The sequence below is a fragment of the Coenobita brevimanus genome, chromosome 74 (genome assembly GCF_032717465.1).
Source record: "Coenobita brevimanus isolate Jiangsu-jjx chromosome 74, ASM3271746v2, whole genome shotgun sequence".
Classification (NCBI taxonomy): Eukaryota; Metazoa; Arthropoda; class Malacostraca; order Decapoda; family Coenobitidae; genus Coenobita; species Coenobita brevimanus.
The window spans coordinates 2,219,435-2,245,626 of NC_137027.1; the positions used below are offsets into that span (position 1 = coordinate 2,219,435).

General features: G+C 43.9%; 1 protein-coding gene across 1 annotated transcript in view; it reads left to right on the plus strand.

Annotated features, from left to right (window-relative positions):
- Nucleotides 1–25,635, plus strand: part of LOC145407655 (discoidin domain-containing receptor 2-like) — a 99,364-nt gene extending 73,729 nt beyond the window's left edge. The window contains exons 2-8 of the mRNA XM_080278526.1: nucleotides 18,441–18,543; nucleotides 19,572–19,803; nucleotides 20,453–20,600; nucleotides 21,476–21,655; nucleotides 22,554–22,687; nucleotides 23,125–23,335; nucleotides 23,846–25,635. Coding sequence (XP_080134652.1) covers nucleotides 18,441–18,543; nucleotides 19,572–19,803; nucleotides 20,453–20,600; nucleotides 21,476–21,655; nucleotides 22,554–22,687; nucleotides 23,125–23,335; nucleotides 23,846–25,635 — 2,798 coding nt within the window. The remainder of the gene's footprint in view (nucleotides 1–18,440; nucleotides 18,544–19,571; nucleotides 19,804–20,452; nucleotides 20,601–21,475; nucleotides 21,656–22,553; nucleotides 22,688–23,124; nucleotides 23,336–23,845) is intronic.
- Nucleotides 25,636–26,192: the final 557 nt, after the last annotated feature.

Here is a 26,192-nt window from a genome sequence, read left to right on the forward strand (position 1 = left end):
CCTCATCTCACTCTTCCCCCTCCATCCCTCCGTCCCTTCCATTCCCTCTCCCTCCCTCAACCTTTCCCCCACACCCCTTATGTTCTTCACTCATCCCTCCCTCCTTCCCTTTCCTCCCTTCTGTTCTCCCTCAATCACCCGCTCCCATCCTCCCTACCTTCCCCCTTCCTCCCTTTCTCGCTCTTCTCCCTGCCTGCCTCCCTTATCTTCCTGTCTCGCTGTAACTTCTATAAATATCTAATTCGAGGGAGGTGTAGGGGTGGGGGTGAGTGTAGGGGAGGGGGTGAGGGAGGGGAGGAGGGTAAGTGTCAGGGAGGTGGGGGTGAGGCTTACCGGGCACTCGTATATCAAAGTGGGAGGGGAGGTAGGGAGAGAAGTAGGGGGAGTGAGAGAAAGGTAAGGAGGGAGGGAAAGTAGGGGGAGTAATGGAGTAAGGAAGAGGGAAAGAAGGAGAGCAGGATGAGAGGTTGGGAAATATGGAGAGAGAGAGAGAGAATAAGGTGTGAGGTAGGGGAAAGGTAACCCATCTCTTGAGGAAGCCATTGTTGCACTGGCTAACACATTCGCTTATTGTATGAAGACCACTAGTTTGATTCTCAGGGTGATCAGACTGGTGGACAAAGTGCTTTACCCTTTATCCTTGTTCCTGTTCACCCATCAGTGTAATTTTGCAGGTGAATGTCTAGCAACTAAACCCTTTTTACTCTAACTTGGCCTAAAATTGCCATCTCTCCATCTTGAATACTGAGTTGTGACAGTAGACTAACACTTGAATACGATAATTGTCACGAAGAAGTGCTATGGAAAGGAAGCAATGCCAGGGTATTGTCTTATCCTGCCACTGACCTGCGTGAAGAAGAAAATCTGAACCAAGTTATGATGAGAGGACTATAGCTAATACGGTTCGGACTGCAGAAGATGATGGAGGGATAACCACAACTGTCTGCCTTAATAATCATCCTGCAATCGATAAACTTAAGCCTTCTTGCCCCAGCTGAACCCGGCAGGAAAATGGGAGAAGGACTATCACACAGATCAAAATAACCTACGGGAATTTCAAGGTAATGTCAGTGTTCTCGTAAGCCATATTATACACTTACTGACCCGTAGGGAAAGCAGCATCAAGGTTATATTAAGTACACTGGGAGGTGGTGTTGTTACTCCATCCTCCTTGATCCACATTAGAGGGAAAAAATTAAGATCATCTTTTCTTATTATCCCATCTTGGAAGTGTTTAGCTGGGGATTCAAAGCTCAATAGGTACCCAAAGGAGAAGAAAGGGGGAAGGAAGCGAATATTCGAAAGCGAGGGAAAGAAAGGAAGAAGGTAAACTGAAGGGACAAGATGGCGAGAAAAAAAGAGGAAAATGTAGCGTAGGGGAAGGGAAGAGGGCAGGGACAGAGAACTTAAGGAAAGCGTAAGGCAGGTAGGAAACGAGGGAGGAAGAGAAGAAGGGGGAGGAGCCAGCGTAAGGGAGGTAGTAGCCGAAAGGAAAGGGCCGCCCGCCGGGTGTTCAGTGTGTGATCGACTACGAACGGGGAAGGTAGTGTGCGCCTCAGCTCTCTCCCCCTTCACTCCAGCCGCCTAGCCCTTACGAACACGACCCATCACAGACCACTACCATAACACCATCACCACTAAAACCACCACTCCTATACCTCACCCATACACAGATCACCAACCCATAAAACAGCTTGGTGCTAAATAACGCTAAATTACGGTGTTATTTCACGTTTTAAGAGACCAGGACAGTAAAGTATAACAATCCTCCACAAACCACACCTCCCTCCCTATAAAACCATCTGCCCCATACCTCACCCATACACAAACCACCCGCCGATAAAACCAGCTTGGTATAAAATAACGTTAAATACCAAAATAACATCTGAATTAAGAGTATAGCACTGTAAAACAAAAACAAAAAAATCACAATCATTCACTAACCACTACGCAACCCACCCATACGTAACCCAAACACATTAACACCATTCACAATACCAGCCTTGTGTAAAATACCTATAAATGACCTGACATTTCGCGCTGATGAGACGCTTTGGACTGCTTTATAATCCGAGTGCTTGGACGCTAGTGATCGATCGGGAAATGTGTGGATACAGTGAAGCGAAGAGACACGGGATGGATCTGTGAAGGCGAGAAACTGAAGGTAAGGCTCTGAAATACTTGGAATGATACAGTAATAATGAAAATAGTAGTGGTAGTAGTAGTAGTAGTAGTAGCAGTAGGCCCTATTTACTGTTAATGAAAAGTTAGTCGGAACATGATAAAATAATTGTAGTCCTATTTCCTGCTAGGAAAGATGAAGTAATAATAATAATAATAATAATAATAATAATAATAATAATGATAACAATAATAATAATGATAACAACAATAATAATAATAATATCAACAACAATAATAATAACAATGACATTAATAATAATAATAATAAACAACAATAATAATAACAATGACATTAATAATAATAATAATAATAATACTCCTGCAACCCACTAAAACAATACATATTAACATTTTCATTTCGTGTACGGTGGGGAGCATGTAATATTGGACACAGTTCATTATTAACAAAGATAAATTTATGGGCCAATTATAATGGTGTTAATAACCTGTAAAATGGACTGGTGCATTTTATTACTGATTCATTTATCCAGCCTTCAGTTTATTATTATTATTATTATTATTATTATTAATATTATGTACAGTATTTCTACTCAAATTTCAAGGACCTAATCCAGCACATTTAATAACAGTAATACAATAATAATAATAATAATAATAATAATGGTGATGGTAGTAGTCGTAGTAGTAGTAGTAATGTAGTAGTTGTAGTAGTATGGGTATTATCTGATTAGTAGCAGGAGCAACTGGTATCGGGTTAATGCGTAATGGTATAATAATGCGTAATGCTATAATTGGTGTTAAAGACTGGCATACTATGGGCAGAACCTGTGGCATACTCATATTATACTCACCCAGCTTGATATGCACAGCTCTCATCATTTTACCCATTCATTTCTCTCTCTCTCTCTCTCTCTCTCTCTCTCTCTCTCTCTCTCTCTCTCTTCCTGAATCACACCCATTCATTTGTAAAAGTGGAAAGTTACATGATGATGATGATGATGACGATGATGGTGGTGGTGGTGGTGGTGGTGGTGGTGGTGGTGGTGGTGGAAGTGGTGGTGGTGGTGTACAGTTCGGGACATAAATATCGATAACTTCCATACGATAAATTACGAAATAGTGAACAGTGACATGTGAAACCCAACAGTGCCCTCTGAGGTGCCCGTCAACATTTTTCAGAATATTATGTCTGGGTTTCAAAATTGTTCAACTTAAAAATGTACAGATATTATTGTCCTTAACCGTACCTTAAAAGCGTACCGGTATGGGTCTCTCTCTCTCTCTCTCTCTCTCTCATCTAAGAAGCCTACTAGAATCATCTATATAATAAGAAAAAAGGGTTAAGGGATGTGGATTAGCTTAAGCAGAAAGATTATGGTGAATTAGTTGGATCAGGTAAGATTAGGATGAATTAATTGGGTTGTTACAGCAGGCAGGGTAGGTTTGGGTAATTTTGAGATGAGTGAGGCTGAAGTAGGTTAGGGTGATGTCAGATTAGGATATTTCTTACGGTAGTCTGAGTTAGATTATGTTAGACTGGTTGGGATAGGATAAGAAAGTACGACACACACACACACACACACACACACACACACACACACACACACACACACACACACACACACACACAAACTACCAAGCACTCCCTCACGCAAAAATCATACATACACGATAAAAAGAACACTCCACACGCACAGGCTCTTCCCTCCCCGTGCCTAATGATATGCAGAATAAATAATGTATAAGTGTATGTATAGCCGTGGCCTAATTGTGCCCTGGGTGGTTGGGTCATTAGCAACAGCACTTACGCCTCTCATTAGCGCAAACGACCCATCGATCCAAACTTTGTCAGGGAAATTAAAGTGGGACAATTTGGATGTTGGTTATTTTTAAGGTGGGTGTCTGGAGTTACCTTTGTTGCCAAGACGGACGGAAGGGGAGGGGGAGAGAGAGAGAGAGAGATTAAATGCTGAGAATAAGAAAGGAATGATTACCGAAAAAGAATGATGACTATATATATATATATACGAAGAGAAAAAGGGGGAAGAATACCGTGCGAGTAGGTTAATGGGGAGAAAAACATGTTGAGAAAGTGAGAGAGGAGCGATGGAGGGAAAACTGCTAGAGTAAGAAAGAGTCTGGAGAAAGCTGCAAAAGCTAATGGAAGGACGATGATGAGGAAACAAAATGGGAAGGAGAAAGGCAAATGAATGATGAGAGAGAGAGAGAGAGAGAGAGAGAGAGAGAGAGAGAGAGAGAGAGAGAGAAAAAGAATCCCGAGAGAGGTGGAGGTATGCAACAAGTATTCCATTGAGGCAATAATATCAACAAGGTACAATACACCTACGCTGACACCTCGCTCTTCTTTCGTATCTTATTTTCTTCCTGTGTTTTCCTGTTTTTGTGTCTACCAGCCTACCTGTCTATCTATCTATATGTCTATCTATCTATATCTGTATCTATTCATCCATCTATCTAGTTATCTATCTATCTATTTACCTATCTATCTATCTTTCTATCTATAGATAGGTAGATGAATAGATAGACAGATGGATGGATGGACTAATACAGATACAGACAGACAGACAGATACCATTATTCAGAGATAGGGGGATGACTATAAGATGGTAAAATCCACACTATTTTATCTAATTATCGTACACTCCTTTATCTACGTCAGTCCTTCACCACCGCCACCGTCATCCTAACCTAGTTCCCGATGTGCTAATGAGCGGGAGGATCCAGAGTAAGACCTTTTAATCTCTTTGTGGACGTGAATCAGAGGAAGCAGGAAGCGCCAGGTACCGGCATCGATATAGCTTCCCACCTGTACCGTAGCAAGTGGCCAGGAAATTGTGATCTAGGAGTTATACGGAAATTCTCTTCCTTGCTGCTTTATTCTGCATATTATTCAGTAAAGATTCTCCTAAACATTATTCATATCGTTTAATAATGACACAGTTTGAAGAGAATAAATTACAAGGTGATAATGAGGTGAAAGGTGCAGACTAAATCGCTAAAGAAGAGGTGTGACGAAATCCTCAAAGCTGCTTACAATACAAAGACTAAGCACTGCGGTGGTTGTAACTTAAACTTTTCCATACAATGACGTCTTGATATAGTCTCAGTACTCCCAAACTTTTGCATTCCTACCCCTCCCCTTCCCCTTCCACGGTCACTTTGTAAGGATAGTAGCGTGTCTCCCTAATAGCCGAGGGAGACATATTTATAGTTACGGACAATGTTTTCGCTATACTTTCTAACTAATTTCTTCCCTTGCATAATTGTTTGCATAGGCGAGTCTGTTCACCTTCAGAGTCTGCAGTACGGGGTTTGGTTGATCACTGCTAACCATTTCCATTTATATTTCAAAGATGTTAGTCAATATGCATGTCCTCTACTGTACAATAAAACAGGTGAAAGTGAAGAATCATACCCACATATTGAAAGTAAATATTTTAGTGAAGAATACAAGAGAAAACGCCTAAAGAAAATGCAAGTCGAGCCGAAACTTGTGTATTATCAAAAGAGCTTCAGTAAAGGGGTTATAATAATTCCTTCATCTGAACAATACGCGGAAATGTGAAAATCAATACACAAAATTAACAAAGGTGAATAATCGGAATGTATAAGAGTAGCGGGTAATGAGAGAGTTATTTAAATGAAGACAGTGAACAGAGTAAGATAGATGTGTTTACTAGCTGTGTGTGTGTGTGTGTGTGTGTGTGTGTGTGTGTGTGTGTGTGTGTGTGTGAAAGTGGGAGAGGGAGTGAGTGAGTGAGAGCCTGAATGAAAGGGAGAATGAGATGAAAAGCCCGGATGAAAGAGAGCTAAAAAGAGAGAGAGAGCAAGGTAATACGATATCCTACCACAAGGGAAAAAAGAGGAGAGAAATCTGACCAGAATAAACGACCTAATTCGAGAGAGAGAGAGAGAGAGAGAGAGAGAGAGAGAGAGAGAGACAGACAGACAGACAGACAGAGACAGAGACAGACAGACGGACAGAGAAGGGAGGGGGGGGGCGGCAAAGTGAATCCTAATGTGCACCAGTTAAAGCAAGTAGGAGAAAATTAAAGCAAACTCAAGAAACAGAATGAGCAAATGAGAGAGAGAGAGAGAGAGAGAGAGAGAGCAAATCAAGCCAGCTCCATCCTACATAATTATTCAGGATCTCTCGTACAAGCATCGACCGCTCCTCTCACAATGACAAGACCGAGAGAGAGAGAGAGAGAGAGAGAGAGAGAGAGAGAGAGAGAGAGACAGACAGACAGACAGAGAGGAAATCCGAAACAGAGAGGAAGCCCATGAGAAAGTGAGCGAATTAAAGCTAACTCTATCCCACGTAATTACCCAGGTCCTCTCACACAAGCATCGATCCACCCCTGACAATGATACGAGAGAGAGAGAGAGAGAGAGAGAGAGCAAGAAGATGAGAAAGACAAAGAGCACCACACTCTAGAACACGGGCAAAGAGTGTGTACCTCAACAGCGGCATTAAAAAATATGATGTACCGCTGTAATTCCCCTTTTGTACCAGACGAATACTTTTACGGTCTCGCAGTCAGTTAATTGTACGGTCTTAGCCTGCCCAGTTACCATACACAATCCCAGACAACACATACCTCCGCCGATGCCACTAAAATTTGTTATTTATCCCTGTATCCGAATCAGGGTCCACCCCAAAATCTATTAAACCCTTCCTTGACAACTGTTCGTCTATCCACCAGATTCCGTTGGTATATATATAGTAACGTTTTGAGGTATCTAGTACACAAACAGACGCAGGTGAATACATAACCTGCGTCTAACTTCGGTGGTGGTGGTGGTCACAGACGGCTCGAGAAATAGTATAAAAGATGGCCCAAGAGAAAGAATGAGTTAGATCCCGCCCGTGAAAGTAAGGGAATCAAAGCTACTTCCGTGGGATAAAGAGCAAGTTATAGCCAGCCCGTGGGAGACAGTGAGGGAATTAAAGCTAGTTCAGTGATCGACCTCCCGCCGACATTGCGTCCTGCGTCCCGTCACCCGATATGCCACCACCCCGTCGACCCACCCACCGACGCTATCCCACCACCACCATTGCCGTGGGAGAGAGAGAGAGAGAGAGAGAGAGAGAGAGAGTACAGACTGCAGAGGGGTAGAAAGAGGAAAGGGAAGGAGAGGGAATGAAAGAGTACAAACTAGAGAGGGAAGGTAAGGGCATGAAAGAGAGAGGCAGGAGATAAGGAATGATCATGAGAAATTGGAGCCAGAAGCTACTTGAAAGATATTATAGACAAAGACCATTAAGAACAAACTCCAGCTTGGCGCTTTATCTTCTATTCACAAAAATAATAATAAGAGGGAAGAGAAAGAGATAAAGAGAATGGGACGTAGGGATGAATTAAATATTGAAGGCAGAGGGGTGGGTGTGTGGGAGGAATGTGAGAGGGTGTAGGGTTAGGGAGTGAAATAAGAGAGGCGGAGATGATGGGATGAATATCAGTGTGGGAATAGTGGGGTGGGTGTACGAGCATACAATCGCCCATGCATACATAAAGCTCTATATGTAAATGCATATGGTATTATACAGACCGGGTAGCTGTGTATAGGTTTTGCAATTTACAGGGTGGCCCTTACATAAAGCTCCTATTCCCTTCCACCGGGTTATACGTCGTGTGTTGCGGGGACGGCTCAATCAGTGTTATGAATGTCTTTCCTCCATCATTTAGTCACTTTCTACTGCTACTGCCATAATCACCCCCACACTATCCGATTGAGCCGTTCCCGCAACACATAAGATACTGCCACGGGAGTCTCTAGTGTGCTATTTACGGGCCACCCTGTTCATAATATACATTAAGCTGTATAGGCTATATATATATCTGTGGTAGAGTGTGCGTTTCGTACACGGGTGAACCAGGATTCGCGCCCCGCCAGGGTAATAAACTTTGGGAGTGTTCACTCGGCCACGTACTGCATTGGCGGACACAAGGTGTGCTGTGGTTGAACCAGTGTCGCTTACTATAAAGTATGCTTGCATCCATTCGGCTTGCGCGGACCGATTACATTTGGTTCACAGACTACACACACATCCAAAGCCACTACAACACTACAATTACACTTACAAGAACTTCTCACCCTACATACAATCTCTACCAGACAGACTAAGCCACTTTGTAGAGATACATTGGCTGTATCGTCCCCACTTCGGTCAGGATAGGCCGATCCTGCAGTGGATACTCAAACGGCTGATGATGATGATGATGATGATGATGATATATATATATATATATATATATATATATATATATATATATATATATGTATGTATATATATACACACAGTATATGGTGTACCAGTGTCGTACGTAACATACTCACTCAGGGAGTGATTATAGGTCTTATTTTAAGTAAAAATGTTATTTCAACATGGGTCCAACTCTCGGCCTTTACGGCGCTACAGTTATTGGTGACCTTATGGGTAGACTATGAAGAAGACCTTTTACGAACATAAGGTCATCAATAATTGTAGTTCCATAACGGCTGAAAATGGAACCCACATTGATGCAACATTTCTGTACTCAAAATGAGCCTAAGCGTTTCCTCCTGAAGTCAGTACAAGTCCTGGGACACCCTGTATGTGAACACAAGTACGGCACCAGAAGTATGCGTAGAAAAATCATACTGTATATGCACCTATCTGCTTAATATAAATACCGGTATGTACAGCAGATATGCAGATAAATGTCTAAATATCTCTTTCAGCACTGTGAAGTCTTTTAACGATCTATTTCGTGCTTGCTACAGCCAGATATCAATTTAACCTTGTGAGCAGGCAGTCGCAGCGAAAGGATTAGCGACACTTTCATTGGCACTTTCAGCACGTACTTCATTTATTATTTTCCTGCCGCCAGACGATTATATTTAGCTCAGCAGGCCCCACGGAAGCTAAGAGGATATACATTATTTGCCATGAATATAATTTGTTTTCACGAGAGTTGGCCTTGTAGTTTGGAGGTTATTTTAGATCAGGGGGACTACACATCTAATTTATTATCATCATAGCCTTATTTTTCTGCCAGTACTAAAAGGGATATAATTTATATAGGGTACCGGGTATATGTAAAGTTTTCTCAAGGGCTGGGTATGCGGTTTTGATGTGTTTTCAGATCAAGGGAAGTGCACATCCAGTTTATTATTATTGTGGCTCTGTTTCCCCCACAAGTTGGACAAAGGGCTTAAATTTAAAGGGAGGATTGTTTACTACGACTGTAACGACCTGAGCCACACCTGCACCCAACCCGCTCACCCTCCCACACGACACTATTAACGACCAACCACTCACCACAACGTCCACACAAGTACTCTCACCAGCAAAAGTTCGCCCACAGTTTCTTGCCAGCATTGTGTCCTGTCTTGCATGTTTCCCAGTCCTCCTCGAACGTCAGAGAGTATTCTTCCTTCTCATACTCTTTTGCTGTGTAATTCATATAGCTACTAAAAAAAATCATGTAACAACTTCAAGTACCAAAGCTGACAAGGAAGTGTCAGCGAACTTTTGATGAACAGTACGATCGGGGACAAAAGTTCGCATAATATATCACTTCCCCTTCTGATTTTCTTCTGCTGGCAAATATTCTTAAACTTAGAGAAGCCTGATGAGTTTCCCTGCCCCTAGATGATACTCTTTGACATGATACGTCAGGGAGGAGAGACAGACATGTCCTGTAAGTGTTAAGCAGACACAGTGGAATCACAGGCGAAATTTTGTCTGTCTGTACATTTGCCATCACTAATCCTTTTATACGTGTGGGTCCCCGAACTGATGAAACGAAACTACAACCCTTCCAACCTGCCTGATTGCTACTGATCCACTTAGCAAAGCTCTCAATGGTTCGACATGGTAACGATGCAGTGTAAAAGAACAAATGATAGCGACTCACATACACATGACCAGTTTCAGAACCACCTTATGTGCAATCCCTTCCACCCAAGAACGTATTTGTTTTTAATACTACTGGTACTTGACTATTTTATTTGGAGAACATCCTGGTAGTGAAGTGGTTGACAAATACAGCTTGAGAAATCTCCAGGGCTGTTTAAAAAAAAAAATCATGCCAAAATAGTACAAAAAAAAACACGTCCTCTGCTTGACGGGGTTAGTTTTTAAACCTTTTTTAAAACTTTTTTTTCACAGTATTTGCAAAAGCCAGTGAAGAAAGATTACTTAAAAAAAAAAATGGGGATTATTAACATGGTGAAGCGGAGAGAGCGGTGGACTGAGGACTGTGTGGTTCTAGGTTCAATCCCAGCTGTCACGTGGAACATTCTTAGGATCTGAATTCAGTATCACCACAGTCGGTGCGTTCCCACATGGTCCTAGCGACACGTCGTAAAAATATCCCCGGTAATACCATAACACCGGATTTCAGTGTGATATCCCTAGCGCATCACAATACAGACGGTGGGTGTTAGTGCCCGAGTGGTGATATGTGACGGCTTCTGAGGATAAGAACTCTGCTGGTGGACAATTGAACCTTGGAAACCCGCTTACTACCCTAGGCCTGTGCCAAGAGTCAGATGCAGTGGGGAAAAAAAAATTCTCTCTCTCTCTCTCTCTCTCTCTCTCTCTCTCTCTCTCTCTCTCTCTCTCTCTCTCCTTACTCAACCCCCCCTCCCTCCCCTCTCCTTCCCTCCCTTGTGTCTTACCCAGTCTCGTCCCCCTTCCACCCTACCTCCCCACTCTTCCCCCTTCCTTACCTCCTTCCCTCTCCCGACCTTCCCTTCCTTCAATGCCTCATCCCTCTCCCCCCTCCCTCTCCAGCATCCCTCTCGCCTCTCTCCCTCCCTCCTCATCCTCCCACCCTTCCTCCCTCCCATCCTCCCATGCCACTCCCACTTCTAATCAATTTGGCTCAGTTTCGCATTTTGGATGTGTGGAATGATCAAGTTAGCAGATGTTTAGAGAGAGAGAGAGAGAGAGAGAGAGAGAGAGAGAGGGAGAGGGAGAGAGAGAGAGAGAGAAAGAGAGAGAAGAAAAAGGTAAGAAGTGAGAGAGAAGGGAGGCATTGACAGATTTATAGTCCCTGAGCACCTTCTTTTTACTCTCTCTCTCTCTCTCTCTCTCTCTCTCTCTCTCTCTCTCGGAAATAGATGGACTGTTTTAATTCCTCCCTCAGTGTTAACCGCAGTACCGCCTTTTCTCAGACCGGCCATCACAATACCATCCAGACCAAACATACCACTAGACTCTAAGACCACACATAACACCTGACTATCCTTCACATTAGCCTTGAGACTCTCTTTCATACCACTCACAAGACCTGACTACCTTCCGAACTAGCAATGAGACTATTTTCCAAGCCACACATAAGACCTGGCTCCTCTCGAACTTGCCCTCAGACTCTTTTAAAGCTCAACTAAGACTACAATTCCTTTCAAAGTAGCTTTCACAGAATCTTTTAATCAGAAATACAGCTAGGTTATCTCGTACAAAAACAAACCTAGAATCTTGACTGAACATGATTAGCTTTCAAATTCTATATCACTATCGCAGACACACACACACACACACACACACACACACACACACACACACACACACACACACACACACACACACACAGTAGAATATTAATAGCCCATTATCATTTTCTCTCACCAAAGAAGGCCACGTCCTCACCCTGTATGACTCGCTCTTGATCACCAATTAATTCATGCTACCTGCTCGATCAATTACACCCGCGCTCGCAAAGTGAGAACGGGTGTTATGTTCTGCTCTGTGTGTGTGTGTGTGTGTGTGTGTGTGTGTGTGTGTGTGTGTGTGTGTGTGTGTGTGTGTGTGTGTGTGTGTGTGTGTGTGTGTGTGTGAAAATCATTAAAACAGTTTTTATCCCATTTTAAGCAAACTTAGCGAAGGGACTGACTTCTTGTTTTTTGAGAATGAAGTGTCAAAGGCCAAGGTCGCAGGAATAAGTCAAGTGAAACTTTTTTATCCGATTCAAGACAACCTTTGTGGAGGGCTTCAAGGTACAGCAATGATAAAAGGATTCCACTGTTAGGAGAAGCAGTGGAAGGTCATAGTCACAGGGAAAGGTCAAACGTCAAGGTCATAGGGCAAGGTCAACTGAAGCATTTTTATTCTGATTCGGACTATACTTGGTGGAAGGGTTAAGGGTCAGGAAAGATGTAATCCGATTTTGAGAGCAACTGGTGAAGGTCACAGGGAAGAGTCAAATATTCGGCCCTTAATCCATGTGGCAGCCGCGGGGTATGTCTCTCTTTGGTTCCTTTTATACTGCTGGGTTGAATCAGTTACATCGTTTACATTTATTCATCTCCTCTCACATCTTTTATATGTCCTGCCATGCCTGACTGCCTTCCTTTCTCGACTAACTCATTCATTAATTCGTTTAGTTTCATTCATTCATTCATTTTTTTTTTTCCCCTTCCTACCCATCCCTCATTTCCTTTGTCTGTTTCTCCCCTCTGATATTTCCCTCCAACCCTTCCTTCTTGTCTCCTTTCCTTCGTCCTTCCTTCCATCTTACCTTCCTTCTCTCCTTCGTCCTCTTTTCTCTCCCATCATCTTTCCTCCTCCTCCTATTTTCCTTTCATAGTTCCTTCCTTCCCTCCTCCCTCCCCCCCTTGCTTCCTTCAGTGCTTGCTTGCTTCCCTGCTTGCTTTCTTTCTTGCTTGCTTGCTTGCTTCCTTCTCTCCTTCTTTAACTTTCACTGCCTCTTTTCCTTCCACCCACACTCGCTGACTCCCCCAAACTTTTCATGTAATGGGCTGTAAAGAATTCAAGAAATTCATGTGTCTTGCTTTGTTATTACTTAGGTGTGTGTGTGTGTGTGTGTGTGTGTGTGTGTGTGTGTGTGTGTGTGTGTGTGTGTGTGTGTGTGTGTGTGTGTGCTTCCTTGCGTATGTCCGTGCACAAGTGTCCGCTAAGGCTATTTATGTGTGCATGTGGGCGTGGATGTGCTTGAGTGAGAATGAATGTGTCCGTGTTTGACAGTATGTGAGAGGAGTTATCAGCGTGTGTGTGTGTGTGTGTGTGTGTGTGTGTGTGTGTGTGTGTGTGTGTGTGTGTGTGTGTGTGTGTGTGTGCGTGTGCGTGTGCGCGCGCGCGCGTTCAGTCGTATTATGCAAGATCTAAGTTAGGTTCGTGCATCCTGTACATTCTTCGTGCACATATTTGTGTTTGTGTATGTGTGTAGTGTATGCTGTTTCTGTATGTATGTATGCGGTATCTATCTATCTATCTATCTATATATATAGGTAGGTGGGTGGGTAAGTGCATGCGTGTGGGAGGATGCTGCCGTGTGCACAGTAGTGTATGTGTGCGTGCGTGTACATCATAACTCACTTCTCCTTCCATGTTCATGTCTGGAGAGAGAGAGAGAGAGAGAGAGAGAGAGAGAGAGAGAGAGAGAGAGAGAGAGAGAGAGAGATGCAGGTGTTGTGAGCGTGATGGGTTGTGAAGGGTATGAATACTCTCTCTCTCTCTCTCTTAAAGCGCGATCATACCTAAGACTACACAGATGTCTGCTTTATCTATTTACCTCTCTCTCTCTCTCTCTCTCTCCTTAATAATCTCGTCCAATCTTTCACCTTGCTATGTGCCTATGTAAATTTCTCAGCTCCCTCCCACAGCAAAGGTAAAGGGTTTGAGATATATTGGTCAGCATTCCTCAACTTTGCCTTCATTATTTCTCTTACGTGATTCTCCATTACTTCACTTTATATTCATTTTTCTTCCTGTCCTCCTTTCTTCCTTCCCTTTTTCCTTTCACTTGTCTTATTTCTTCCTTCCTTCCTTCCACCCTTCCCTCTCGTCATCCCTCTTACCTTCATCGTTCCTCCTTTCCTTTCTTCCTTCCTTCATCATCCCTCCCTTCCTCCCTCCCTCAGTCCTTTCCTCCTTCCCCTCCTTACCTCTTGACCAGATTAACTAAGCAACACGTTTTCTTCTCTCTCCTCTCTCCTTCCTTCTTTCCTTCCTTCCATCTATCTTTCCTTCTTTCCGTTCTTCCTTCCTCCCCCCTTACTCTTTTCCCTCCTTCTCATTTTTCGTCCATTTCTTTCTTCACTTTCATTTCTGTCCTCCAACCCTTTATCTGTCCTTCATACCTTCCGTTCCTCCATCCATCCAACTTTTCTTCCTTCCTTCCTTCGTTTTCACTTCCTTCCTACCGTCCTTCTCTTTCACATCTTGGCCATAGCAACCAACTAATACCCATCTCCTCTTTCCTAGTAGCCGCTGGACCAGGCAAGAAAGGACTAAGAGACTGAAGAAGAAGAAGAAGAAGAAGAGGAAGAAGAAGAAGAAAGAAAGAAAGAAAGAAAAAGAAAAAAAGAAATATCAAAAACACTAAGAGGAGGGACGACTGAAAAATGAATGAAATGCAACTGAAAAACTCATTAGCGTGAACTATTAATGATGCAAAACTGACGAAAAAATAAAGAAGTTGTCAAAATCTACGGAGACTGGAACTGAAGCAAAGAAACTGCTAATATTGAACATAAGATTATAAAACAATAAATAATAAATATCGTTGAAATATAAAGGGCTTGAAAATTGAAGCTGTATAAATCCTAACCATTAAAGAAACTGAGAAAGCTTAATAATTCCTAAAGTATATATAGAAAATGATAAACAAAACATGACAGTCTGAGAAAGCAACAAATAAACCTTCATATCAAAGACCAGTAAACTTGATGATAAAAAAGTGAGAGACAAAACATGGAAGATTAAAGAAAGTGAGAAACTCTTGTGGCGGAAGTTCAAGACAAGCAACAGGATCGGAACTGTCCAGCTTGATGTAAGAGGAGGCCTGAGAGGAGGTGAACCATGGCACCTCTACCTCTACCTCTGTTCCTCTTCTCTCCCCTCCTCCTCCTCCTGACACCTCCCGCGGCCTCCCTCCATACAGGTAAGATTACGAATATTTTTTGTACCAGTACTTTATGGTATTGTACTTGGCTCAACTCTCTTTATATTGTACTCTTGTTAAATAGACTATTCATTTTAATTAGGTGTAAAACTGCCATCTTACCATCTCCTGGAATTAGCACTAGAGAATAATGTTAAGTCACCAAGTAGTGCTATGAGAGGGATGTTGAGCCGTAGCATTATCTTTTTCTGCCACTGAGCTACGTGAAATAGGCCGCAAAAGGACGAAAATCTGGGCCAGGTTAAAGTAAGAGGAGTATAGTGTTTTCCTAAACCCTCTTGTACTGGGATGTCTTTTTCTTCCTCTATTCTGGGTAAACACGGATCATTCTCTTCAGCCAAGGAGGGATCCATTATGACGAGCTTACAACTGGTGTAGATAAAATTACACACCCAGACATAGGGTACACAAACACTCTCTCTCTCTCTCTCTCTCTCTCTCACCCCTGACCACGCGTGTGTCTGCGGAATGTTTACTTCGTGTTTACACTCGTTCATTTACGGCTGACGACACCCCGCGTAAACAATGCCACACACACACACACACACACACACACACACACACACACACACACACACACACACATCTTTATATTTATTATGCATACACCCACTATATACAGAAACATACATAAACGCTCGCACAGCACATGGACATTCACATTAACATTCACAGGGACATTCACATTAACGCGCGCGCACACACACGCATAAACACACACACACACACACACACACACACACACACACACACACACACACACACACACACACACACACACACACCTATCCCGCTTACACCCAAGGTTTTCCCGTAAATAAATATAACCATGTGGAGATAATCATAATATAAAGTAAAATACAAACATAACTGACTGGGCTACATACACACATACACTACACAAACGCACACGAGTCTGCATATATACACATGGACTACACAGACACATATTGTATCTACGTACATACACGCTCACACATTCAGCATACACCGGGATATACAAGCGCGTCTATATGGCTATACACACGTCTGCACATACATACATGCATACATACACAAATACATATTCATACATACATACATGTATACATTTATACATACATGCATTCATATATGCATACATCAGAACTTCATGTACACAAATCTACATCGCCATACATACATACATGCAACATTTTTATACACAAATAAAATACGCACACGTCATCTACATCCGCACAAGGAAGTGTACATACCAAAATTATATACACACATACGTGCACACATCACAGTTGCATACTGGTACACACACACTGACACAGGCGCGTACAGTACTCATAAACGCACATGCACGCTTGCCAACACCTAAACGTACATAAGAATCAACTCCCCCCCTCACACGCTGTCTCATTCAGTCACACACAGACTTACACATACACAGTCACTGAAGCACACACACACACACACACACACACACACACACACACACACACACACACACACACACACACACACACACTTTTTCCGGTTCATAGTCTCTTTACTCACATGATTCTCTCTCTCTCTCTCTCTCTCTCTCTCTCTCTCTCTCTCTCTCTCTCTCTCTCTCTCTCTCTCTCCGACCATTCTTACAATAATTAGTTAAATCTGAACACAAACATTCACATACTTCCCCATTCAGGCACATTCGCACATTCTCTCTCACTCTGACACACATGCAAATTTCTATACATTTCCACATTTAAAATATTCTCTCTCTCTCTCTCTCTCTCTCACACACACACACACACACACACACACACACACACACACACACACACACACCCTGGTCTACAGTGGTTCAATAAAAATATCCCACATGCTCCACGCTCCTCCGGTTGAGCATGGAGGGGGTAGGGAGGAGGGAGAGAGGGTTAAGAAGGAAGATGAGAAGGAGGAAGGAAGGAGTAAAAATGAGAGGGAAGGAGGGAGAAAGACAGGAAGATTTTGGAGAGAGTGAGGATGAGAAGGAAGAAGAAAGGAGGGAGGGAAAAACAGGAAGGAGGGAAGAAGATAGGAAGGAAGGAGAAAGAGAAGAAGGAAGATGGGAAAGAGGTAAACGAAGGAGGAGGTATAGGGAGGGAGGGAGAGAGGCAGGAAAGAAAGTGGGGAATGGAGGAAGGAAAGGAATGGATGAGAGACAGAGAAATGAGGGGGAGGGGAGGGGAGGTGAGATGAGAGAGAGAGAGAGAGAGAGAGAGAGAGAGAGAGAGAGCCAAGATAAAGAGATGATCCACACTGCGATAAAGATAAGATGAAGACAAAGGAAAGAAGGAGAGAGAGAGAGAGAGAGAGAGAGAGATGATCCACACACCGATAAAGATGAAGACAAAGGAAAGAAGGAGAGAGAGAGAGAGAGAGAGAGAGAGAGAGAGAGAGAGAGAGAGAGAGAGAGAGAGAGAGAGAGATGATCCACACACCGATAAAGATGAAGACAAAGGAAAGAAGGAGAGAGAGAGAGAGAGAGAGAGAGTGAGTGGAAAGAGAAGGAAGGTAAAGAGAGGGATGGATTGAAGAATAGGGAATGAAGGGAAAGAAGGAAGGGGTGAAGGAAGAGGGAGAGAGGGAAGGAGGATGGAGACGAAATAACTCACTGGAATGGACCAGAAAGGAACAGACATACAGACAGACGGGTCATACATACATACATACATACATACATTACTAGCATACATCCATACATATATACATACACAAACTAACAGACCGACAAGACATTCAACTCATACACAGAGAGTTAGATAGAAAAACAGACAGATCATAGGAAGACATAGGCAGAAATTGGACAGACACGCGTACAGACAGTTATTTAATCGGCGGAGACAGACAGACGGACAGACGACAGGTGTGGTGGGGTAATCTGAGGAATCAGAGGGGGAGTAGAGTTAGATGTGAGAGAGAGAGAGAGAGAGAGGGAGGGGAGGGGCATACTCCTTTATCTATAACCTCTCTCTCTTCCTTTTCGGTTATGGCTGTTCATGTCAGTTAGATCGAAAATAACATAGTAAAATCTCTCTCTCTCTCTCTCTCTCTCTCTCTCTCTCTCTCTCTCTCTCTCTCTCTCTCTCTCTCTCTCTCTCTCAGATGATTTAAGCCTGACTAGCACCACACTATTTAACCCTGCCACTTGATTCTCCCAGTGCAGCTCGATTTTACAGTCCACTGAAAACTATACACAGCTTTACTTTAACGCTAGACGGACTTACTCTAACACCAGACGATTCTTCATTAGTACTAGACGATTATTCCAACACCAGACGATTCTTCTCCAGTACCAGACGATTAGACCAACACCAGATGATTTATATTAACATGAGACGCTTTTGTACCGTCCCCCAGGCGAGTGTAAGGGAGCCCTTGGTATGCGGTCAGGGGCCATTCCGGACGACCACATCTCAGCCTCCTCATACTTCGACAAGAGTGTCAACGCACACTACGGCAGGTGAGTGTGTGCACTGTTGCTGTTGTTGTTTTTTAGTTTTTACTAATTTTAAAATATTCATTAAGTTCCTACTGGTAACAATCGACTTGGATCTTTTTATACATAGCCTAATTGCCTAGAGTGCCAGGCAGGATGAAAGTCATGTGATATGCGTCCACTGATGGAGTCCCTAGGAGGTAGTGTATATATATATATATATATATATATATATATATATATATATATATATATGTATACTGTTAGGAGAGAGGTAAAAACACGAGTCATGGAGAGAGGAATGGCATTGGTAATAAAATGTGGAGTAACTCAAATCTGAAGTATGCAGATGACGCAGTGCTGCTAGTAAATAGCAGACAAGATTTTGGTGGACTGTGAAGAGTCTTGTAGACGTCTATGAGCGTCGTGCCTTGAAAGTAATTGTACATAAAAGTAAAGTGATGGTTTTTGAGAGAGAAGGTGCTTCCCAGTGTGATGTTACGGTGAATGGGGAGAGAAACTGGTGAGAGAGCGTAAGCACCTGGGTGCAGTGATAGAAAAGAGATAAATGTGCAAAAACAGTGAAAAGTGGAGTGGCACAGGGAAGGAAAGAGGCTGGCGCTTCGAAGGCTTTAATATGAAAGGGAAGTTTGAGTCAGGCGGTTGTGAAAGTCTTGCATGAAGGAGCTTTAGTGCCTGCTCTGACCTATCGGTGTGAGACTGATTTGGCATGAAAATGAAAAGAATAAGATCAATGTAGATGGGATTGTTCAAGAATGTGTGTGGGGTGCGCGTCATCTCCGAGGGTTTATTTCTCTGCACGTAACCTCTTATAGTATTAACTATTTCCATCCACGGACGTATTTCTTTTTTTTTTAATTACTGGTATCATACGACGATTTAAATAGCTTCAGGGAGACATCTCACACTGTCGGGGCTTAATGGAGAGGTGTCCACAAAGTTAAGGAACATTTGTTGAAGGTTGCAAGAACATATTTAGATGTGTGTCATGGAAATAAAGTTGTTGTTTTTCCCATGCACGCGTCACTCAGAGCCGGCGTTGAGAAGGGCGGTGGTGCGTGGTGTCCCCGTGAACGCGTGCACCAGGAGGGCACCGAGTACCTTGAAGTGAACCTGGGAGCCATGCACGTAGTGACGCGCGTGGAAGTGCAGGGCAGGTTTGGCAACGGGCAGGGCAGGGAGTACACGGAGACATACAAGTTGCAGCTGTGGAGGCCAGGATTGCAGCACTGGGTGACCTATGTGGATGGACACGGCACGGAGGTAGGTGACGGGGTACAAAGATGATTGTGCTGGTTGTGGTTGTTACTGGGGTGACTGTAATGACTGAGGCATATGAGGAACTTTGGGGGCTGGGAGAGATGAACATGACTGTGCTGATTGTAATGACTGCGAAAGAAATTGGTGTTTAGGAGAGATGAAGATGACTGTGCTGACTGTGCCTGTTAGTGCAGTGACTGTACTGACCGCAGCATATGAGGAACTGGTGGTTACTGGAGTGACTGGGTGGCTGTGGGAGGTATGGGGTTGGGATAATGGGGGAAGATAACATCGTAAAACAGCTAGGGAGACTGTGGAAGGGAAAGGATTGTGTGTTAGCTGACGGAGTGGTTATAATGTGTCGTTGTGGTGACTATGGTGGTGGGGAGTGGAGTGCATTGAAGGTTACAAGTTACAGCTGTGGCGACCGGAGTTACAGCATTGGGTTACTTATGGACACGACACGGGGGGATGTCAGGTTCAGAAATGCATTACGTAAGGGTGGCTGATTGATACTGAGCACAGGTGGCTGGGTAATGTGAGTGTTCAAGTGTAATGTAGGTAATGTGTGTGTTTAGAAATTATTTGTGTTCTCCCCCCCCCCTCTCTCTCTCTCTCTCTCTCTCTCACTTCCTTCCTCCCTCTCCCGCAGCTCCTGGAGGGCAACAGCAACACGTACCTGGCCCAGAGCAGCCACCTGAGTCCACCCGCCCTGGCCTCCCGCGTTAGGTTCCTGCCATTCAGTCGACAGCCCAGGACCGTGTGTATGAGGGTCGAGCTGTACGGATGTCGCTATACAGGTAGGTTGCAGCGGCACAGAGAAGAATTAGAAGGGGTTAGGAAGGGTTAGAGGTTGTCAGAAGCAGCTAGAAGGAGATTAAGGGAAATTAAAGGTAGATTAAAGGATCTTTGAACTGTTTAGAAGGTATGTATGAAATTGAACTATGCGGATGTCGATATACAGGCGGATTAGAGTGTGCTTAGGAGGAGTCAGAAAAGTTTAGTAGGGATTAGAAGATGCTAGAAGAAACTAAAGGGGAGTTAGAAGTGGGGTAATGGGGGCTGGAAGTAGTTAGGCCTGTATGGGGGTCGAGCTGTACGGGTGTCGATAAACAGAGGGGTTTCAAAGGATTGGAAAACAATTAGAAAGGATTAGAGGTACAGAAGCTAGAAGAGGTAAACGGAGAATCAAAGTTGGGTTGAAGGAAGTTAGAACTGGTCTGAAGGTTTGTATGAGGATCGAGTAGTAAGGATATCGATATGAAGGTTTGTTTTAGAAGGTTATAAAGAGAGTAGAAGAGGATCCAGGCAGGCCAGATGAGGTCATAATGGCTAAGAGGGACTCTGGTATTGGCTAAAGATGAGTTGCAAGAGATAAGAGTGAGTTAGTTGAAGCTGAGTTAGAAGGTAGGTTAGAAGGACTAGAAGGGGGTAGAAGGCATTAGAGAGGGATAAGAAGTGATAGAGACAGTTTAGAAGAGAGTCAAAAGAGAATTAGTCACTAGTTATATGGATTCCGTTTAAATACGGGTTTGAACATGTTAATTTATGCTAGAATATAAGGGGTTAGAAAGATATCAAGGTGTTACTGCAAAAAATATAAGGACATGGAAAGAAAGGGATGACTTCGATTCTACTTAACACCTTTCTTCTCCCTGTTTTTCTTCTCTAACAGGTGGCCTTGTAAGCTACAGTATGCCTGACGGTGACCTGCGAGGGGGTGATCGTGCCCTTACCGACCTCACCTACGACGGGGGGCGACAGGGGGGACAGCTGACAGGGGGGCTGGGGCAACTGGTGGACGGAGAAACGGGGCACACAAACTTCCGGGTCGACGCGTTGGGCATGGGACGAGGTAAGACGTGGAATCACTGGTGTTGTTGGAGTGATTGTGGTGGCTGTTGCGGTAATTGTGGTGAATGTTGGGGTGACTGTGGTGGGTGTTGGGGTGATTGTAGTGGTTGTTGGGGTGAATTGTGGTGAGTGTTGGGGTGATTGTGGTGGGTGTTGGGGTGATTGTGGTGGCTGTCGGGGTGACTGTGGTGGTTGATGAGGATAATGTTTGTGAGGTACTGTGGTGGTGGTGTCTTATTTCCCACAACACCTCATAAACGCGTAGAAATATTACAAAACATAACTAGCTGCCAGGAATGAAACCAGCGTACGGTAGGGGACGGACTAATGCGAACTCTCAAATCGATCCACTGCTTAACGATAAATAGTAAGACAGTGAACAATGACTTTTGAAACTCAGTGGTGTTATCTTCGAAACCTAACAAACTTTTCAGAGAATGTGTAACAGTTTCGTAATTCTTCGATCAAAATGAGCGATATTCCTGACCACAACTGTGTAAGGCCCCTTCCACTGAACCAAACTTCCTCAAAAGCTTCTCGGAACCCAACAACGCCTCTGGCACTAACTTTCCATCACGAGCCGGAGAAATAACTGAAATCGTATCCTACTAACAACCAGATATTAATTACTGTACCTTCAGATGTATGACGTGGTGGCGATTTGTTTGTGGCCTCCCCGTATAAGGGATTAAGGCGTCTGGCAATAGATAGACAGACCTTCAGCATAAGTCAGATAAACAACTGTGAATCAAGAGCAATGGATCCAAATAATCATAGTGCAAAAAGCAGGTAACAAAGTCCTCTGAATAAATTACGGAGATGTGGTGCTGTGAGAGAGGCCTGGTTTATCTCCCACTCGACCCACTGTATCGTCCCAATCGTCCCCTCTCGTCCACCAGGGTACGAGTGGATCGGGTGGAAGAACACAACCCGTCCCCACCAGCCTGTGGAGCTCACCTTCCAGTTCGACGGCGTCAGGAACTTCTCTGCCGTGCACATCTACGCTAACAACTTCTTCACCAAGGATACACAGGTGAGAGAGAGGGAGAGAGAGAGAGAGAGAGAGAGAGAGAAAGAGAGAGAGACAAAGAGACAGAGAGAGAACAGATATTATACAGGCATAATATAAAACACCAGTAAAGAAGAATGTATGGATATGTAGACAAAAACATAACTGATACGTGGAGAGACAGATAACAGACACACCGACAGAAAGACAGATGTGATAAAGAGGCCGTGTGTGTGTGTGTGTGTGTGTGTGTGTGTGTGTGTGTGTGTGTGTGTGTGTGTGTGTGTGTGTGTGTGTGTGTGTGTGTGTGTGTGTGTGTGTGTTCAGCCGTAACTATCTAAGCATCTAACCATCCCATATTTTTTTCTCCCCCCCCCTTCTTCCTCAATCTCCTCTTTATTCCTCCTCCTCTTCTTCGTCTTTCTCTCCTCCTCCTCCTCTACCTCCTCCTCCTCCTCCAGGTATTTTCTCAAGCCCAGGTCCTCTTCAGTGTAGGAGGGAAGCGCTTTGACGTCCTCCCTTCCCTCCAGTTCACTCCTCAGCCCGACAGAATCTTCGAAACAGCTCGAAACGTGTCAATCCCGCTTCACCACTACCCGGGACGCTTCGTAAAACTGAGGCTTCACTTCAGCATGAAATGGATGATGATTTCTGAAGTTTCATTCGATTCAGGTGAGTGGAGAGGTTGGAGAAGTGGAGAAGGAGTTTAGGGGATGGGAGACTTAAGAGGATTGGTTGTGAAAAGTTGAGAAAGGGTCGGGTTTAATGAGAGAGAGAGAGAGAGAGAGAGAGAGAGAGAGAGAGAGAGAGAGAGAGAGAGAGAGAGAGAGAGAGAGAGAGAGAGACCGATTCATTACAAAAAGTATCTCTCTGATGTTAATTTTCCTCTTTTTCTATTCAGCTTCTGTATACTATCAGCTACATATATAAGAGAATAACGTTAAGATGATGTCCACCTACTTTTGTTTGTCTTTTCCTGATGCCTGAATCCTACTTACCCCTTACAAATTTACTGGGGAAACGTTAAGATAATGTAGTGACTTTCACGAGCTTTATTTTCTATATTCCTGTCACTGACATCTACCCATCCCATCGATAACTAAAACATGGTTCGAGTGATGATGGTACTGAGAACCCTATGACTTACAGCGACTCCATTTTCCTTGTCTCCTTTCTAAACAGTGCCATGCCAGTGCACTATGTTAGAGGAGGGACCTGAGGAGGAGGGACGAGTGGTGGGGGAGGCAGGAGAGGCCCTAGCAGAACCAGCAGAAGGAGTAGGTTCAAGAGATAGCCAGACATCGGACGACAACGCGGCCTCCGTGGTTCCAGCAGACGGTTCCTCTTCATCCCTCATCCTGGTGGGTCTGATCTGTCTGGCACTGATCCTAGGTGTGCTGCCTCTCTCCCTTGGCATCATGTACTACCATCGTCGTCTCGCCAAGAAAGGTGCGAAAAAATCACCACAGTCTCCAGAAGCGGCCGTGTGTGATTCTCGAAAAGTGTCTATGAAAATGAAGGACTTGCACATAAATGTCAACTTGTCCCCTGTATCGAATGGTTATGCCAAGGCAAAGGGGAAGCTGTATGGACATGTGGCTATGGATGATGAGGCTTCAGCTATGTATCAGGAGCCATTTAAGGGCCCAATGCACAATCCAGCTTACTACACCCTTGATCACACAGTCTCCTCATCTGAAATGCCTCTGAAATGTGGCCTTCCCACAGACACTGACGATTCCGTTGACTACGCCATACCAGACCTTAATATGACTCCACCACCACCATTTTCTGAGGTGTACACCCCCCCACCACCACCAGTACCCCTTACCAAACCCCCTGCCTGCCTCCCTACAAGCAGGAACCTCCGGGAACCTGCCCTGCTGCCTCCTACCCCTCCAACAGCCCCTGTCCCCACCCTGCCGCCACCACCAGACCAAGAGTACTATGCCGCCCCTCTCCTCTGCCAACCTACCAATATTCTGGGACCAACTGGGTCAGTTTTGTATGTTTTCAGAGAACCTGAGAAAATGAACTCGGATCACTCAGTTTCAGAAATCACAAGATCGCATCTGCGGGTAGTGGACACAATTGGTGAAGGTGTGTTTGGTTCAGTTCACATCTGTGAATTCAGGAATCCTTTGGGTAGTAAGAGGGTGGTTGTGCAGAAACTGAAAGCAAATGCTGATGAGAAAATGAAGGAAGAATTTAAGCAAATATCTCTATCTCTGAGCCACCTAGACAACCCCAACATCACAAAAGTGCTTGGGGTCATCCAGAACTCAGAGCCACTGTGCCTGGTGACAGAATATGCAGAATACGGTGACCTGTCCCAGTTTTTGCGCAGACACACCACTGATGGGCTACCTTCCACCAGTGGGTCCTCAGGTAACATAATAGAAAGTCCAAACATGCCAGTGATTAGTTATGGTGCATTGATATATATGGTCACCCAAGTGGCCTCAGGAATGAAATATCTGGAAAGCCTAAGCATCGTTCACCGTGATTTAGCAACGAGAAACTGCTTAGTGGGGAAAAACTTATGCGTCAAAGTCAGTGATTTTGGTACAAGTCGACCAGCATATTCAGACGACTACTACAACATTGGTGACACTCAGACTCGGCTGCCAATCAGGTGGATGGCCTGGGAATCAATTCTGCAAGGAAGATTTACCAGCAAGAGTGATGTGTGGAGCTTTGGTGTGACACTGTGGGAGGTGCTGATGATGGGACGGACACAACCATATGCTGAGCTGAGCAATGAAGGGGTGATTGAAAATGCCTCCCATTGTTACCATGGTAATGGTAAGGGTATGATCTCCTTGACATGCCCTCATTTGTGTCCACGTGAGATGTATGATATGATGGCAGCTTGTTGGCGACTCAACGAGCGCCAACGTCCACCATTCTGGGAGATCTTTATGTTCCTTCAAAGGAAAAACCTTGGCTACACATTTGATTATACCCAGTGAAAGGACAATGAATGACAGTAGCTTATCATTAAGTGTACAAAACTTAATCAGGCACTTGATGTTAAGAACAAACCGCACAGCAAACGTGGAAGGGTGTACATATCTCAATGAACGAAAGTTAAAGTGATTCCAGTGTTGTGGTCTATTCCATAAGTCTATTTTTAACATTTGTGATAGTCACTTGCTGCACATATACAAAATACAGTTTCATGCAGCCTCATTAACTCCAGAATATAAAGAGATCTGTGTGTTATGATACGAGAACACTGACTCAGAATACTGCACAAAGCACTATAATTTACTCCAAAATAAATTTCAGGTGTTTAAATCTGAAATGAGGAAACAAAAGCCTTTGAGGATAATCAAAATAGCCTGTGCTGTGTGAATGTCCTGCAGCAATCAAGTAACTATTATTTCTTGAAGTGACATCATCCCAACAAAGCACAGGTAAGTGTATGTGCACAATAAAATATGCGATGAAAAGATGCATTTGTGAAATTGTACAAGACCTAAGTTCATCAAGAGACACAGTGCCAAGTGTACAATTATCAGTGGTG